The sequence below is a fragment of the Camellia sinensis genome, chromosome 8 (genome assembly GCF_055761805.1).
Source record: "Camellia sinensis isolate YWXY chromosome 8, ASM5576180v1, whole genome shotgun sequence".
Taxonomy (NCBI): Eukaryota; Viridiplantae; Streptophyta; class Magnoliopsida; order Ericales; family Theaceae; genus Camellia; species Camellia sinensis.
In genome coordinates this window covers 10101280-10118356 of record NC_138968.1, presented here as the reverse complement: position 1 = coordinate 10118356, position 17077 = coordinate 10101280, and the positions used below count along the sequence as shown (strand labels likewise).

The following is a 17077-nucleotide window of genomic DNA, read 5'->3' as shown; positions in this document are numbered from 1 at the left end:
AAAAAAAAAAAAAAAAACCTCATCCACGCTCAGCTAACAAGTCTAGTAATTGAACCACGAAAGATAATAATACTCTTGAAATATGCCAATCCAGCTCACTGACTGACATGCCTCCTACAATTCTCATAATATACATATCAATCGTTGCCCACTCTCTACAACCATTACTAATGATGGAAAATTAATTCAGATTGATGTGCCTCTATGACCTAATTTGCAATTTCATATCACTATAACCTCAATCTATGTTTTTTGACAAATTTCTGAGGTGAAACGTTACATAACTGAAAGGACCACTCGAATTGAGATGAAATAAAGACAAAGAAGAATACCTCTAACCTTCAGTTTCACTGATGCAGCAATGCGTATGTGCGATGACAGTCAGCAACGATGTAGTAAGATGTAAACACACAATACCCAACAAGGAATGTGAACCATGCATACATAAAGGTACGTGGCACTGTTCCATGCCCTAAGGGAATCCAACCAGTTCCAGAAGTCACCAACATTCACGCTGCCAAAACCCTCAAACAGTCCCTTTGATATGACATATGCATTGGGAGGAAACCCAATGAATGCCAACACCAGATTACAAGCTGCCCTGGTGATAGACCTCAGAGACCGAGCTTTGAGTTCAAACCTCAGTGGTGTGGCCATCAAACACATTGGCACAATCAACAGAGCTCCAATTTCTGCTGTGGCAAAATTAATGACTGACATTAGACAAAGACTCACAAAGGTAGCTGAAATTGTCACCGATTTCAATAGAGCCCATTCCTTTTTTTGAAGTTGAGATACACTGATAATTGAAAAGGAAGAGCCCAAGGTCATGCGCAAGGCAAGCAAGCAGAACACTGAAAGCAGAACCCAGATTAAAAGACTGTTTGTTGGTGTGCAATTGGGTATTTGACCAATGAAATAAGGAAGCAATGTAATGATGACACTCCATATGTGAACAATAAACACTGTTTTTGCTGCGTGAAGCCAATTCCACGATTTAAAAGTGATGGCAGGAACGTTAACAGAGGCTGAAGAAGAAGTGAGTGTGTCTTTTTCTGAACTGGAATCAACCTTATTGGCATCAGTATAAAGAGAAGCTGCAGCCAATGGAAGGGGGGCAACAAGCAGTGCAAAAGCAATCATGTACACTCCAACTGACACGAACTTACTCGGAGATGTTAAAAGGTATAAGAAAAATGACTGGTGAAACTTCTCAAGGAGGTTATTTACTGACCGTAACACTCCTTCAACTAACCTGCAATGACAAACCGAAAACTATAATCCACAAAGAAAGAGATTACTCATCAAATTGTATTAGTTGACTATTTAGAAGAAATGGAGACATTTTCCCCAAAGTTGCCCATACAGACTAATACCATTTTAGTGTTTATGAAACAAAATAATTCAAGCTCTAATAGTAAGGAAACAACAAACAAGAAAAGCAAGACTGCACAAGAAAGACCCTACCACAGCCTAAAGAAGGTATTCAAAATTAAAAAAAAATTACAAAGAAGCAGCTAAACAACTTGAAGATTGATGAGCAAAATATTAGAAAGATGCAGGCTCAATATATCATTATTGAACCAATTACAGGCATCTATGCATCATACACCCTCTACCCTTTTTATAACTATCGTACAAAAAATAGTACTCCTTTTAAAATATCCATTCAATTTTTTTCTTTTCTTTTTTTAAATAGCATAAGGGAGGGCCTAGCCATTGTCGTCCTCTTTCCAACACAAGGAGGGTTGGTCTTCCTAATACTAAAGTGTCAAGGCAGTCGATCCAAACCTAACTAATATATATATATATCCCAAAATAACCCATGCCCATATTGTTAAATTAAATAGTGTTAAGTTTGGATGCTTAATCGAGTCGCACAACTTGCAAGCTATACATGCTAAAACCTTTCCATGGATATTCGGCATAAGTTCATGAAGAAAAGTTCATGAACACATAAGATGTAACTTAGTACTGACCTGCCACCCCGCAGAAGAAACTCATTTTGCCTGCCCTTGTTTGAAGAAACTATGGGTGCAATCTCCAAAGTAATTGCATCAACTTGATAATCACGGAAAGCACCATGTGGACCAGTCGGAACACCTAATGCCTAACAGCAGAATAGATGAATTAATCGATTAACATAATCCTCAATAGGCAGTGAAAATATAGACCACCCATTTGTTCCCCTGTTTAAGCACTTGGGAACCTTAAAGGTAGAAAAGCTTCCTATATCAATCACTATAGATACCCTGAGAGGAAACATAGAGAGACTGATTACCTGGTGATATAATGAACTGGCAAGTGTAGCAGTGCCTTCAATATAATCTGCAACAGGCATACCAAATTTCCATTGAGGATTTAAGCTTCTAGCAACTTTTCCTAGAGACTCAAATGTTTCACCCAGAACCCTGAGCCACTTAGAATCAAGCAAAGACAAGAATTTCTCCACCTTTACACGTAATCCCTGCCCATGTACTGCCAAATAGTTCACAACATTGATGAGGTCAAGGTTTGGCATCTGCCCGTTGGACGCCTCAGCATAAATGCTGAGGGTGTCCTTCTCAACTTCTTCGTTTCCATTGGCAACCTTGATGACAAGGGCAGCAGCCATGGTCCCAGCACGTCTAAACACATCAGATACTTCTGCTCCTGTAACCAGACTCTTTTTCAACTCATATAACATAATGCTTTCATGACACGTTTCAGCATTTAGTTTTTCCAAACCACCAAATAAAGGTGTGTGATAATCTCTTAGCCAAGCAGCAACTGAAGCATATTCTCCATGCTGTGAATCCGCAGCAAGCCATATAATATCCTTGGCTAGCCAAGTAACTCGGGTAAGTAAAGAAAATACCGAGGATGCAATGCCTAATGATAAGGCCTCACCCAGTGAGACATTCACTGAATTGTAAGGTGTCACCAAGACAATAGCTTCCTTCCCATCACCACGTGGAGCTCTTATAATTCCAACGGTGTTGATGCCATATGACGAACAACTGCAGTTCTCTTGGATTATTCCAGAGTCAGGACCAGAAAAGAAGTGCAGAGGATGAAACTTATTTAATTGAGGGTGAAACTTATGATAACAAACTTCAGCACCTAAGTCCACCATATGCTGTGCTATCAGGCCTGAGATTCCTCTGCATTTTCAATATGGATAAGAAGAAACATTTAACTAAACTGAGCATAAATAAAAAATAACAAATAAATAAATAAATAAATAAAAACACACACACACACACACAAATCAGAAAATTTCCCAGATGCCCAGTTTGCTCTAGAATTATGAGCTTGAACTATAAACAAAGCAAGGAAAACGGAGTAAAGATAACAAAAACGGAACCAGAGGAATTGCAAATTCATGCTGGCACACTACTAAAACGTGAAATATTAGCCCAAAAAATTATATCTCATTCATATTAACATCTCTCTTAGATGTTGAACATAGTGTACAGTTTTGAAGTTCTGATTTATTCAATTGGTGGTATCTTGATGATGTTTCAAGATACAAGTATGACTATTTAGCTAAGAAGCACGGACACTTCTAAGAAGGTGACGTATCCGTATCGTGTCATGTCCGTGTCGGACACCGACACTCTTTAGACACTTCCCCGACACATGTCCGACACTCTTTAAAACGTACTCTATGTTTTAATTTTTTTTAAAGACCCGGTACTCTTTGGACACTCGGAGGATACACATATCTATCACTTAAACACATGCGTCTATCAATTAGACACAAGTGAAATTACTTATAAATTTGAACAAAACAACTTAACATACAATAATAAAAAAAAAACCATATAAATTTATAGGAATTAGAGTCATATTGCATTTTTTATTATCTTTGAATGTTATATTCATACATATACAATATAATAAATATATAAAATTATATATTTTATGCGTGTCCCTCACGTGTCGTGTCCTACATTTTTTGAAAATTGGCTTGTTGGCGTGTCTGTGTCATGTTGCGAATTCGTGTCCATGCTTCTTAGCTATTTAGGCCTCGTTTGGGAATCCTCATTTTTAGCCAAAAAGTCAAAAAGTTACTAAATTAGCCAAAAAGCCAACAACCCATACCAAAAAGTCAAAGATTTTCTTTTCTCTCTACTTTTTGCACATCTTTTCGTAAAAAGCCAAAAAGTCATCCCAAACATACTAGTTTTTTTTAGCTCATATTTTAGCCAAATAGCCAAAAAATTACTAAATTAGCATGTTCCCAAACGAGGCCTTAGTAAAGGCAAACATTTGTAAAGACATTGGTGATTTAAGATTTGAAGTTCTCAAGATACCAAAATGTATAGATGCCAACACCTTAATATAGTTTCAAATGGCAAGACCAATCCAACGCCTTCAGATGGAGTATTAAAGATGAGTGTTGTGTGCTGCCTTGCTGGTCATAAGGACATGATTGAAGCAGACATGAAATTAATTTTGAAAGTTGCCACAACTAATTGAAGCAGACATGAAATTAATTTATTCTCATTTTAGTAAGCAACTATCAATCAAGTCCTGCAGAAGCACAACCAGGGTCATTTTTTAAGCGCAAAGACAAAAAACATGGATATAGATTCTTGGCATTTTCCATGTGGATAAAGGGAACATGACATGATTAACAAAAAAACCTTGGGGAATATAGTCAAATGTAACAGTTTACAATCATTATGATTTCTAGACTTTTGAGTTCTATATCATGTTATTTGTCTTCCTACTCTTTAGAGGAAGTAAAACTTGATCTTTTAAAACTAATGAGCTTTTGTCACAAGATTTCAACCGTAAAAATGTTGCTGAAACAGAAAAAGTATTCACGTAATTATCCACTTTCCAGTCAAGAGAACATTTTACAGAGTATTATATACATAAGCACATCATAAAAGCATAACATGCACTCATGCAAACACAAATGCATATATGATTAATGATTCAGTAAGCAAATGTGGTGTCACATCACACAAATTTTACCTTACAAATTCAGAGAAGCAATGTAACTATACAAGACTATAACATAACCATTCATATTGGTCTTTGATACCAATGGCATGATCCAAATGCATACCAGATTGATATGAATATAACATGAATAATGTGTTTAAGCTATACATCAGATAAAAATATGCAATGCACTTATAACTCACAAAAAGTGAAAAATCATAAATCATACAGCAGAAAAAGAACATACATGCTGGTGCCCGTAGGTTTCAAATTGTTTATCTCCCTTACAAATTTATTTGCCTCTGAAACATCCTGAGAGGTAAGCATGGGGTGGGCAGAACCTGTGATATGTGAGTTTTAGCAGAAAATGTAAACGTAAAGTCAGTTGGCACATCAGATCAAATGATCTATGAAAGCAGACAGTGCTTGCTGCATGAGTTTAGTGAAGTAAATGAGAGCTATGAAAAGGCTTAAAAGTATCAATTTAAGATTTTTCACCACTTCAGACCCAAGTAAACAAAATTAACAGCAAGATTTGTTTATTTGAAAAACTAGTTTTGCTTTTAAAGCAAATATAACAACAAATTGTTTTGCTCACATATTTAAATTATTTAATTTTGATGTTCCATCTAAACACTACCTTAAGAATGATGGTGAAAACATGTGAGAAACTTTTAGTTCCACATCACTTGAATTCTTTTTTTCATGATTTCTTATCATTTCAATAAAATAATAATAATGTATATCACTTTTCAAGTAAGAGATATAAAGTTTAGGAAAATAGTTTTCTTCCTAATTTTCCTTTTCTCTTCATTTGCCCTTTACCAATATCAAGTTTCAAAAAATTGATTAATTTTCACCAATAGCTATTCATTTCTTTCTCATTTTACTAACTCAACCAAGCCAAAAAAAAAAAGGGCATTTAGCTTCTTCCCTTTCATTTTCTTTTTCCCTTTCCTGTTCGTTTTTCCTTTACCAATATCAGGTTTCAAAAAATTGATTAATTTTCACTAATTGCTATTCATTTCTTTCTCATTTTCCTAACTCAACCAAGCCACAAAAAAAAAAAGGGGCATTTATTTTCTTCGCCTTCATTTTCTTTTCCTTTTCATTTGCGTTCACAAATCCAAGGACCCAAATCAAATAAATAGTGTTAAAATCCACCTACTCTCCACCTACTTCACCCACTTAAACCTACTCCACTAAACCTAACCCACTACACCACTACCACCTCACCTACTCCACTAAACCTAACCCACTACACCACTACCACCTCCACTTCACCTACTCCTTACCTACTACACACTCACCCTCTTCTATATATAGGAATCATGAATCATTGTAATTGAAATCAATATAAACATCAATCAATAATACATTAATTTTTACATGGTATCAGAGCAAGGTTAAGAAGCTAGTAATTCTACTTCACCGGCGGGCGGCAGCCTCGCCTTGGCCGCCCGCCGGACCTCCACACATTCCTTCACTCCGCTGCCACAAATTCCACATCTCTCTCTCAATTTCTTTTACACTCTCCTGGCATCAAACCAAGGAGACCCACGGCTCTCTCTCCCTCTCTCTAGATTTAGTATATACAGAGAGCTATGGAGTCTAAGCCAAGCTTACTAAGGAACATTCTGGTTCGACTCTTTGTCTTCGGTGTTCTCATCATCGCCGTCCAATTCGCCTACGTCGTCACCATCAGAGGCGAATCCTGCGATCTCGGAAGCTTCTGCTTCTTTTCCTCGCCAGAAAATCTCAACCTCGTGATCGGCGTCCAAAATCGCAGGTCATCGGCGATCATTTCAAACGACGCCGCCCTGATTGCATCGTCAGCGACATGTTCCATCCCTGGACTGCCGACCTTGGTGCTCGCCACGGCATTCCCAGGTTCTTGTTCTATGTTACAGAGACATTTGCTTTGCCGGGTCTCCCCGATGATAACATCATATTTACCAAGAGAAAAATCCCATACTGGTTTAAGGAGAAAGGAACTAGTTATGGACAAATAATTGACGAGGTCATGTTACTTTCCAACCCATGTGCACTTTTGTTTTTATTCTACTTTTTGACATACCAACTCATGTGCACCTTTTTTTTTTTTCTCTTTTATTCTACTTTTTGACACATCATTCCACCACCTTCCTTTTTTTTTCTAAATCATATTTTTATCACCGCCCACTCCATGATACCTATTTATTATTATTATTATTATTCTTATTAAAAAAAAAAAAAATACCAAACACCATTGCAAACCATTTACAAATTTGCACAACCAATCATATTTTATTTATCTCAGGGAACAACCCCGATCACACTTTTACACAAAAAAAAAAAAAAAAAAAAAAAAAAAAAAACAACCAAACAAAAACAAAACTACCACACCCACAGTGGAATTTTTCTTCTCTACTCAGCCGCCGGTCTTTTCTTCTTGCCTCCGTCCTGGGTGGCCCTTGCCGGTGTTGCCTCCGTGCTTCCTAGTCCACCGAGCACGTTCACTCCCCCATACTCCTCCACTGCAGCATATGGCGGACCTCCAAAACGGAACATCACGGTGGCCTTCCGCTTCAGCTCCTTATTTTCCGCCTTTAGCACACTTATCTCTGCTCGCGCATCCTTATACATGCGTTGGAGCAGAGCCAGCTGGGAGTTTAACTGATGCACCTCATTTGCCCTACTTTGCAGCCGGTTCGACAAGTTTGTAACCGCAGTCATGGTTTCCACACATGACTTCAATGTATACTGATTGGCTTCCACATCCGACTGCACTGCCATTCTTTGCTCCACAGACCGCATCGGAAAGTTTAATGGAGCAAACTCCGGGGCGCTTGGTTGAGGTTCCAGTGCCACCGCACCAGTGATCTCTCTTGTTGACTCGTTGAGGTCGGGAAAAAGAGTGAGCAGACCACGGGACGAAGAGGCCATATTCTGGGTAGCTGAACGGGAAGACGAGGCCATGTTATGGGTTGCTGAGTGTTTCAGAGAAAGGTTGGTTACAGAATGGCAACAGAGTGTTCCAGAATCTCTTTCTCAGAAACGGAAGAGTTTTTTCAAAGGATTTTCGGCGGTTTCAGACTGGTTTGCACAGCCTCCGCCTCAACCTTGGTTAAATAGCCGAGGCCGACACGCCACTCTGTCGCTCACGTGCCTCGCCGCGTCTCCGGCTCACCTTTTGATGGCTCGACGCTTTCTGTCGGGCACGACTTTTGATGAAGTGGGCGCGCCTTTTGAGGGCGCAACTTTTGATGGCACGCCTTTTTATGGATTGGGCACGCATTTTGATGGCACGTTTTTTTATGGATTGGGCACGCCTTTTGATAGATTGGGCACACCTTTTGAGGATGCGACTTTTTAAGGGTCCGACAAGACTCTGTAAACTGTCCCGACACTGATTCCGGTTAGCTCCTTCAGGGGTCCGACAAGACTCTGTAAACTGTCCCGACATTGATTCCGGTTAGTTTCTACAAGGGTCCGACAAGACTCTGTAAACTGTCCCGACATTGATTCCGGTTAGTTTCTACACGGGTCCGACAAGACTCTGTAAACTATCCCGACATTGATTCCGGTTAGCTCCTTCATGGGTCCGACAAGACTCTGTAAACTGTCCCGACATTGATTCCGGTTAGTTTCTACAAGGGTCCAGCAAGACTCCGTAAACTGTCACCACAACTGTCACAACATTGTCTGCTACAACGGTCCGACATGACCCCATAAACTGTCTTCTACACCGTTATGACACCACCATACAGTGTCCTCTACATGGTTATGACACCCCCATACAGTGTCCTCTACAACGTTATGACACCACCATCCAGTGTCTTCACCAATGGTCTGACACGACCATACAGTGTCTCTTATCCTCTTTTATTTTTATGTATTTTCTTGTTTTGTTACTCTCTCCAAACTCAAGTTGGTTAGTTCCTATCCCCTTTGAGTTTGCGGGGGGCTGTTAAAATCCACCTACTCTCCACCTACTTCACCCACTTAAACCTACTCCACTAAACCTAACCCACTACACCACTACCACCTCACCTACTCCACTAAACCTAACCCACTACACCACTACCACCTCCACTTCACCTACTCCTTACCTACTACACACTCACCCTCTTCTATATATAGGAATCATGAATCATTGTAATTGAAATCAATATAAACATCAATCAATAATACATTAATTTTTACAAATAGCATAAAGAAACAACAACAAAATTCAGCATGAATCCAATACTAAAAAGAGTTATATTTCAACTACTTCTAAAAGCTACATTTTCCCCTCCATTTATCTTTGTAGAGAAAACTGAGTCTTAGAAGAATTCACTAGTTGAAAACACTACCACACTGCAATGTTGGATTTATCATATCACAAGTTTCAATTGTAAGAACTTTGGATGCATCTTACTGTAAGATTCCTGAAAGCTTTTCTGTATATTCAATTGTGTTTTAATACAATGTGTACATCTGATATATAGTAATTCTAGACCTAATCCTAAATAGGAAACAAGAAATAAACCTAAACTAATCCTAAATAGGAAACAATATTCACAAGAATAAACTTAAACTAATATTATTCTCACACTGCCGCTCAAACTCAAAGTGTTTGGGCAGAAAACACTGAAAGTTTGCCAAGAAGAAACTGAAACCAAGCGGTGGTGTGAGTCTTGGCAAAGAAGTCAGCAAGTTGCAGAGCTGAAGAGACAAAATAAAGCGAGATAGAGCCAGACTGCAAATGCTGACGAACAAAGTGACAATCAATTTCAATATGTTTGGTCCGCTCATGGAAGACAATGTTATGTGCAATTTGAATAATACTACGGTTGTCACAATAGAGGGAGGTCAGAGAAGAATGAGGGACACCCAAGTCAGAGAGAAGACAACGAAGGCAGACAACTTTAGCAGTAGCATAGCCATAGCACGATACTCAACTTCGGTAGTAGAACGAGAAATAACAGTTTGTTTTTTACTTTTCCAAGAGATCAAGAAATCGCTAAGAAACATATAGAAATCAGACGTGAACTTGCGATCAGTAATATCACCAGCCCAATCAGAATCAGCATAGGCCACCAAATCCAGAGAGGAAGTAGAGGATAATAGTAAACTCTGAAAGATAGTATCTCAAAGATAGCGAAGAATCCGAACTAAGGCAGCCCAATGTGTAGAGCGAGGAGCAGAGACAAACTGGCTAACCACGTGAACAGCATAGGCACGATTAGGACGAGTAACCGTCAGATAGACTAAGCAACTCACGAGCTCTCGATATAGAATAGGATCATCCAGAATAACACCATCAGTAGTGTTGAGCTTTACATTAAGCTCAATGGGGGTATCAGAAATCTACCGGCACGATGAATAACCTCATTGGCATACTTGGCCTGAGAGAAAAAATAGTCCTTAGGAGAAAAGCTACCTCAATATCAAGAAAACACCGCAGTGAGCCCAGATCCTTCATTTCAAAGGTGTGGAAAAGGTGTTACTTGACCTCAGATATAGCAGAAAAGTCAGAACCAGTGATGATCATATCATCCACATATAGTAATAGCACAACAAATCCAGCAGAGGTGTAAAGAAGAAATAAAGCAGAGTCCTGGGCACAAGGATGAAACCCAAGCTCAGTAATAGCAGTCTGAAAGCAATCATACCAAGCACGAGGAGACTACTTCAGACCATATAGAGTACGTCGAAGGTGACAAACCTGTCCAGAGGAATGGTGAAGGCCAGAAGGAGGACGTATGTAAACCTCCTTAATGAGATGGCCATTAAGAAAAGCATTCTTAACATCCATCTGATAAAGAGGCCAAGAACGAACAGCAGTGACAGAGATCAAAGTACGAACAATAGTCATCTTGGCAACAGGAGCAAAGGTCTCCTAATAATCAATACCATACTCCTGTGAGAAACCTTAGGCAATTAGACGAGCTTTGTAGCGCTCAAGAGAACCATCAGAATGAGTCTTGACTTTGTAGACCCATTTGTAACCAACCAGATTCTTACCAACAGGCAAAGGAACCAACTCCCAAGTACTAGTTTTCTGTAAAGCAGACAACTCATCCTCCATAACTTGAACCCAATGAGGATCCTAACAGGCCTCCTTATAAGATTGAGGTTCTGAAAAAGAGTGAATAACAGATAAAAAAGTACGATATGAAGCAGAAAAACATGTATTAGACCAACCCAACCTGTTTGAAGAATGACGCGCTCGAGTAGGATATTGGTAGGTAGTAGGATCAAAGTCGTCAGAAGCAAGAGGATCAGCGGTAGCGGCAGAGACAACCGGTGGAGGAGGAGCCTTGCAACGAGAATAAACTAACAACGGAGAAGGAGAAGAAACCGAAGGAGGAGAAGCAACCAGAGGTGAAGTAGGAGGAGAAGATGAAACAAGCTTAGGAGGAACTGTGGAGATTAGGAGGAACTGTGGAGATGTACTCATCAGACGAGACCTCAAAAGGAAACGAATCAATATGAACCAAATCGTCTTTGAAAACTGGGGCGGTGAGAGGAGGAAACTGAAAGTAAGGTAAACGTTCGAGAAAAAAAAACATGACGGGAGACATAAAGACAACGGGAAACAGGGTCGTAACATCGATAGCCTTTCTGAGTAGGAGTATAACCCAAAAAGACACAGAGGACAGACTGGGCACTAAGTTTGGTCCTATCTTTGTGGGAAAGAAGGACAAAACAAGCAGATCCAAATACACGAAGGAGGGAGTAGTTAGGAATTTGGAAGAACAAACCCTCATAAGGAGACTGACCAGAAAGAAGGGTAGTAGGCATGCGGTTGAGAAGAAAAACAGCAGTAAGAACTGCCTCCCCCCAGAATGGAGCCGGTACTGAGGCAAAAAGAAGAAGAGACCTAGCTATCTCAAGGAGATGACGGTGTTTACACTAGACTTGACCATTTTGGGCAGGTGTATCTGTACAGGAAATTTGGTGAATGGTACCCAAATTGGCTAAATACTCACTGAACTCATTTTTAAAATATTCGCCACCCAAGTCAGACCGTAACACTTTAATTGTAGACCCAAATTGAGTAGCAATTATAGACTGAAAGGTACGGTATATCTGATAGAAATCAGACTTATGAGTCATAATATAAACCCAAGTGTAACAGGTGCAGTCATCAACAAATGACACATAATATGCAGAACCCCCTTTGATGAGAACAGAAAAAGGCCCCAAACATCAATATGAACTAAAGAAAACGGCGTGTCAGATATAGAAGTACTTTTACGAAAAGGTAAAGCTGTCATTTTGGCAAGTTTACACCCTTGACATTCAGTAAGTTCACTAGAAGAAACTTTACCTAATATACCTGACTAAGCTAAAGACCGTAAGCGGTCAGTAGACAAATGCCCTAATCTAGAATGCTACAGATAGAAAGGATTGGATAGAGAATCTAACTGAAAAGAGAAAAAAATAGTTGGAGAAGTTGTCATAGGCAGATGCAAGCTCTCCACCACACGAAGGTCTCAAACTCTACGGTCAGTCCTAACCTGCTGCTTGGACATCCGATCCTACACAGAACTAGGAATGGCAACGGGCCGGGCCGGGCCAGGGCAGGGGATCACACTCCCCATCCCCGATCCCCGACGGCAAAAAAATCCCCGTCCCCTCCCTCAATCCCCGGCAGGGACGCCATCACCCCCCCCACCCCGGCCCCCGCCCCCGCCCTCTAACTGGGAGGGGATCGGGTTTCCCCGACCCCGAAAAATCCCTGACCTGTTTGTTTGTTTGTTTTTTTTTTTTTTTTAATTTTGTTCAACACAAAAAAAAAAAAAAAAAAAAAAATTAATCTGTTTCATCATCATATATATATATTAATTTGTTTCATCATCATAAATATATATTAATCTTTTTCATCATCCGAAAAAATTAATCTGTTTCATTACACACACACACACAGATATATATATATGTATGTATCTATCTATCTATCTATCATCATCAACAACAACTTTATTAAAAAAAAAAAAAGAACTGAAACTGAAATTATTCAACACACACACACACACACAAACACAAAAATATGTATCTATTATCATCAACAACAATCATCAAAAACTTAAAAATAAAAATAAAAAAATTTGAACTGGTTCATTACACACACGCACACATATATATGTATCCATCATCATCATCATCAACAACTAAAAAAAAAAAAAAGAAGAGAAGAGATCTGAAACTGAAATTGTTCAACACACACACACATACATATATGTATCTATCATCATCAACAACAATCATCAAAAACTTAAAAATAAAAACAAAAAAATCTGAAATAGTTCATTACACACACACACACATATATGTATCTATCATCATCATCATCAACAACTTAAAAAATAAATAAAAAGATTTGAAACTGAAATTGTTCAGATCTGTTCAGATCTATTGCCGTCGTCTAGGTCAAACACCGGAGCTGCGGCAAAGGTCGAACAGAAGCGGTGCTGCGACGGAGGAGGAAGTGATGTCGGCGGATCTGTTAAGATCTGTTCTGGATGATGATGATGATGATAAGAAGTGAGACACAGAGAGAGTGAAATCTGAGTAAGGGAGAGAGAGAGAGATGAGAGACGCAGTAGATGGAAAGGGGTAAAATATAGAGGGGTTTGGTTTATATATATATATATATATATATATCTAGAGGGGTAAAATAGTAATTTTACTTCGGGGAAAAACGGGGACGGGCCGGGTACGGGGCTGGAACACTTATCCCCGTCCCCGGCCCGAAACTGATCGGGGATTGATTTTTAAATACCATCCTCGCCCCGTTAGAGATATTTTTCGGGGAAAAACCGCTCAAATCGGGGTCGGGGGGCGGGTCCCCGTCGGGCCGGATTTAAATTGCCATCCCTACACAGAACAGATAGAAAAAGAAAAGATAATATCAAAACCGAAGGCATCAAGTTGACTGATTGATAATAAACTGACAGATAATTAAGGAACATAAAGGATAGATGGAATAAAGACAGCAGACATAACAGACGGTAAGACAGATCCAACAAATATAACAGGCATACTAGACCCATTAACAGCATTAACAGTAATAGGTAAGGAAGGGGGAATATAATTTTGAAGTAAGGAGAGATGAGGAGTCATATGATGAGAAACACCAGAGTCAAAAATCCAAACAGACGAGGAAATACCTGAAGAAGACCCAAGCAAGCCTAAATGAAGGGAGGAAACAACCAAAGCAGACGGGAAGGGTTGGGAGGTAAATAGTATATACTGAAGTTGACTAATCTAAGCCTTCAATTCAAAGAAGTCAAGTCCAGATCAGGAGTCGAAGCAAATGCAGTGGTACTGACGGAGGGATGAAAAAAAACTCAAAAGAAGGAGCTCAAGACTAGGTTTGAGACTGCTGAGAAGATGTGGCAGGCAGACATCCCTTCTTGGGACAGTGATACTCCCAATGACCCTTCTGATAACAGAAAGCACACTGATCTGAAGCTAGATAAATCATAATAATCTGAAAGCTGAGGGGTCAAGTGTAATAAACCCTATATAGAACAAAATAACCAAACTAGGGGTTGAAGGACCAAATATAATCCAAAATCACAGTGTAATAGACCTAAAATATAATAACCAGTGTTCTTGAAGCCGAAGGAAGCAGTCCGATGAAGAACCAAATCAGAGAGAACCAAACCGGAGAAGAGAAAGAAACTGATGCCAAGAGAACCTGAAGCCGAAGTCATGTCTGACGAAGGTCGTATCTGAAGGTCACAAACCAACGAGAGAAGTTGCGAACCAAATGGGTCGCGATTCCAGCCCAGAAGCCGAAGTCGTGTCTGACGGAGGTCGCATCTGAAGGTCACAAACCACCGTTAACAAATTTGGTACAATCGAGACTTCGGTGACTAAACTAGGGAGAGAACTCGAACGAAGGTTATGCAAGAGCCAAGAAAACTTTGGTCAATCAGAGAACTTCGATCAGAAAGCTTTGAACTTGGTGAACACGACCACACAGAGAGAGAGAGAGAGAGAGAGAACTTTGTAAATACCAATCACGATTCTGGTGCTCTACGACCTGTGACTCGAAGGGATAAAATTAGAGTGTTGATTTCCGAGAGACGATTATGATGAAAAAGAACACCTATGATTACGACTCAGTGAGATTCTGATGAAGAAGACAACACAGAGTCAATTTCTAGGGTTTCGGCTCAGAGACGGCTCTAATACCATGTAAGATTCTTGAAAGCTTTTCTATGTATTAAATTGTGTTTTAATACAATGTGTACATCTGATATATAGTAATTCTATACTTAATCCTAAACAGGAAACAAGAAATAAACCTAAACTAATCCTAAATAGGAAACAATATTCACAAGAATAAACCTAAACTAATATTATTCTCACACAATCCCACATCGGTTAATAGTGAGCCTCCTATGAGAATATTAGTTTCTCAAGCACCCTCCCACTGCAATCCAATTTTTAAGGGTGAGTTTTGCCCAAAAGATTCGTATCATTTGGTAAAGAGTCAACCACCACTTCAAGTACGGGATCGGACGCACCTATGTGAGTATAGGATTGGATGGGTTGCCACTTTGCGGTTGAAGCTGTAGAAGAGACAACCTATAGCCTAGATTAAAATACCTGCTAAGGTGTCAAATACTAATAATTGATTGAAGGCGTCAAAGGGGAAAGGGTTACCACCAATGTAGGATCCTAATAGCATCCAACTCAAAATAATTAGCATTAGGTGGAGGGGTCTCTAAACTACATTAATCTAGTGGTTTAAAAAAGCTACGTACGACAAGTGTCTCTTGGTCGCATGGCATCTAATTCAAAACAAATTGATATTAGCTAGAGGCATCCAATTTGAAACCAAAATTGATATTAACTGGATATCTAAACTATATTACCCAAGCTTGGGTGGTTCAGAGAAGCAAGAGGATTTGGGAAGGTGGGATTCGATTGCCAATCCATGGCCTCACAAAAATCAAGTTTAGCTGTGAAAAATGGCACAGGACTAAGAGTCCCACGAGACACTATGAATCCCCCTAAAAGGGTGGGATTAGCATTATCATGATGGGGGTGGTATTGCTAATCCTATCCCATGGCATTAGAGGTTGAAAGACTATTTCACTCCCACTTACTATTTACAAAAACAACAAACCCGCCTTCTACATAATGAGGCTTTTACATAACTTCACAAATTTAATCACAATCCATTAAAGCAAAACAAACATGAAAAAGCAACAATCCCAACAAACAAATGCAACTAAGTTTAGATCTCTAATCTAATACCACTGTACAAATAATCCCATCATTCAATCTCGCCATACTCATAATTCACACAATTAATTTTACATCTCTAACCCAATACTACACTAGTAATCACATCACTCAATCTCACCATACTCGTAATCCCATTCTAGCAACAACAATCCTAAGATGTGTTTCATTGTATTCATAAATCAATAAGTTAAAAAAATAAATGAATACCGACCAGGCACCAAGGCATTTTCGGAGATGTAGGTGTTTTTGGCGAGAACAGGCAACAGCAAGAGAGCCAAAACCCCAGCAGTACAGCAAACAACACTGAAAACCCATAACAAGTAATCAATTAGTCTACTACATACACAGATTATTATAGTATTATTGAATTCAAATTTCAAAGTTAAATCGATACCAAATGTTTTTACGAAGGGTTTACCTAACAAGGAGGCTGTGAGAAATGAGGAAGATCCCAATACGGACGATTGGTCGAGGCTTCGGCTTAAGAGGCTCGCTTTCCACCATGATTACCACCGATTCGATCCTAAACAAAACCAGAGATCGGCGATGAGCTGCTAGCTATTCGACTGTTTCTCCTTGAAACGACATCGTATCGTATGAAATTTCTAGCACACCATTTTCTACCCTTTTTTTCGATAATTTTTGTTTTGAACAATTTTTTTCGATAATTAGAGTTTGCTTGGGTGTGCTATATATATGTACTAGCATATGCCCGTATCTAAAGAAATTGTGTAAATAATTTTAAGATTAAAATGCAGTTATAATTTATATGTATTATGTTAAAATTTATAAAGTTTGTGTCATTTTTTGATAAAGATACTGAAAAAATATATTGAAATATTTTTCTTCTTAAAGAACTTATAACAATTTTGCTTGTATTACACGCTCTACAAAACTGAAA

General features: G+C 39.1%; 1 protein-coding gene across 3 annotated transcripts; it reads right to left on the bottom strand.

Annotated features, from left to right (window-relative positions):
* Window positions 1-49: 49 nt before the first annotated feature.
* LOC114259209 (GPI transamidase component family protein / Gaa1-like family protein) lies at window positions 50-16843 on the bottom strand. 3 transcript variants are annotated; one of them, XM_028199210.2, is made up of 6 exons: window positions 16595-16843; window positions 16388-16479; window positions 5186-5279; window positions 2282-3143; window positions 1980-2110; window positions 50-1255 (listed from the first exon to the last, which is right to left on the bottom strand). In XM_028199210.2, exons 1-6 carry the CDS (start codon window positions 16678-16680, stop codon window positions 382-384), a joined length of 2139 nt encoding a protein of 712 aa, XP_028055011.2. In that variant the 5' UTR covers window positions 16681-16843; the 3' UTR covers window positions 50-381. The 3 variants fall into 3 exon arrangements, with proteins under 3 accessions (XP_028055011.2, XP_082740819.1, XP_082740820.1); XM_082884693.1 differs by lacking the exon at window positions 5186-5279 and having other exon boundaries at window positions 16595-16796; XM_082884694.1 differs by lacking the exons at window positions 5186-5279; window positions 16388-16479; window positions 16595-16843 and adding an exon at window positions 4321-4518.
* Between the last annotated feature and the right edge of the window lie 234 nt (window positions 16844-17077).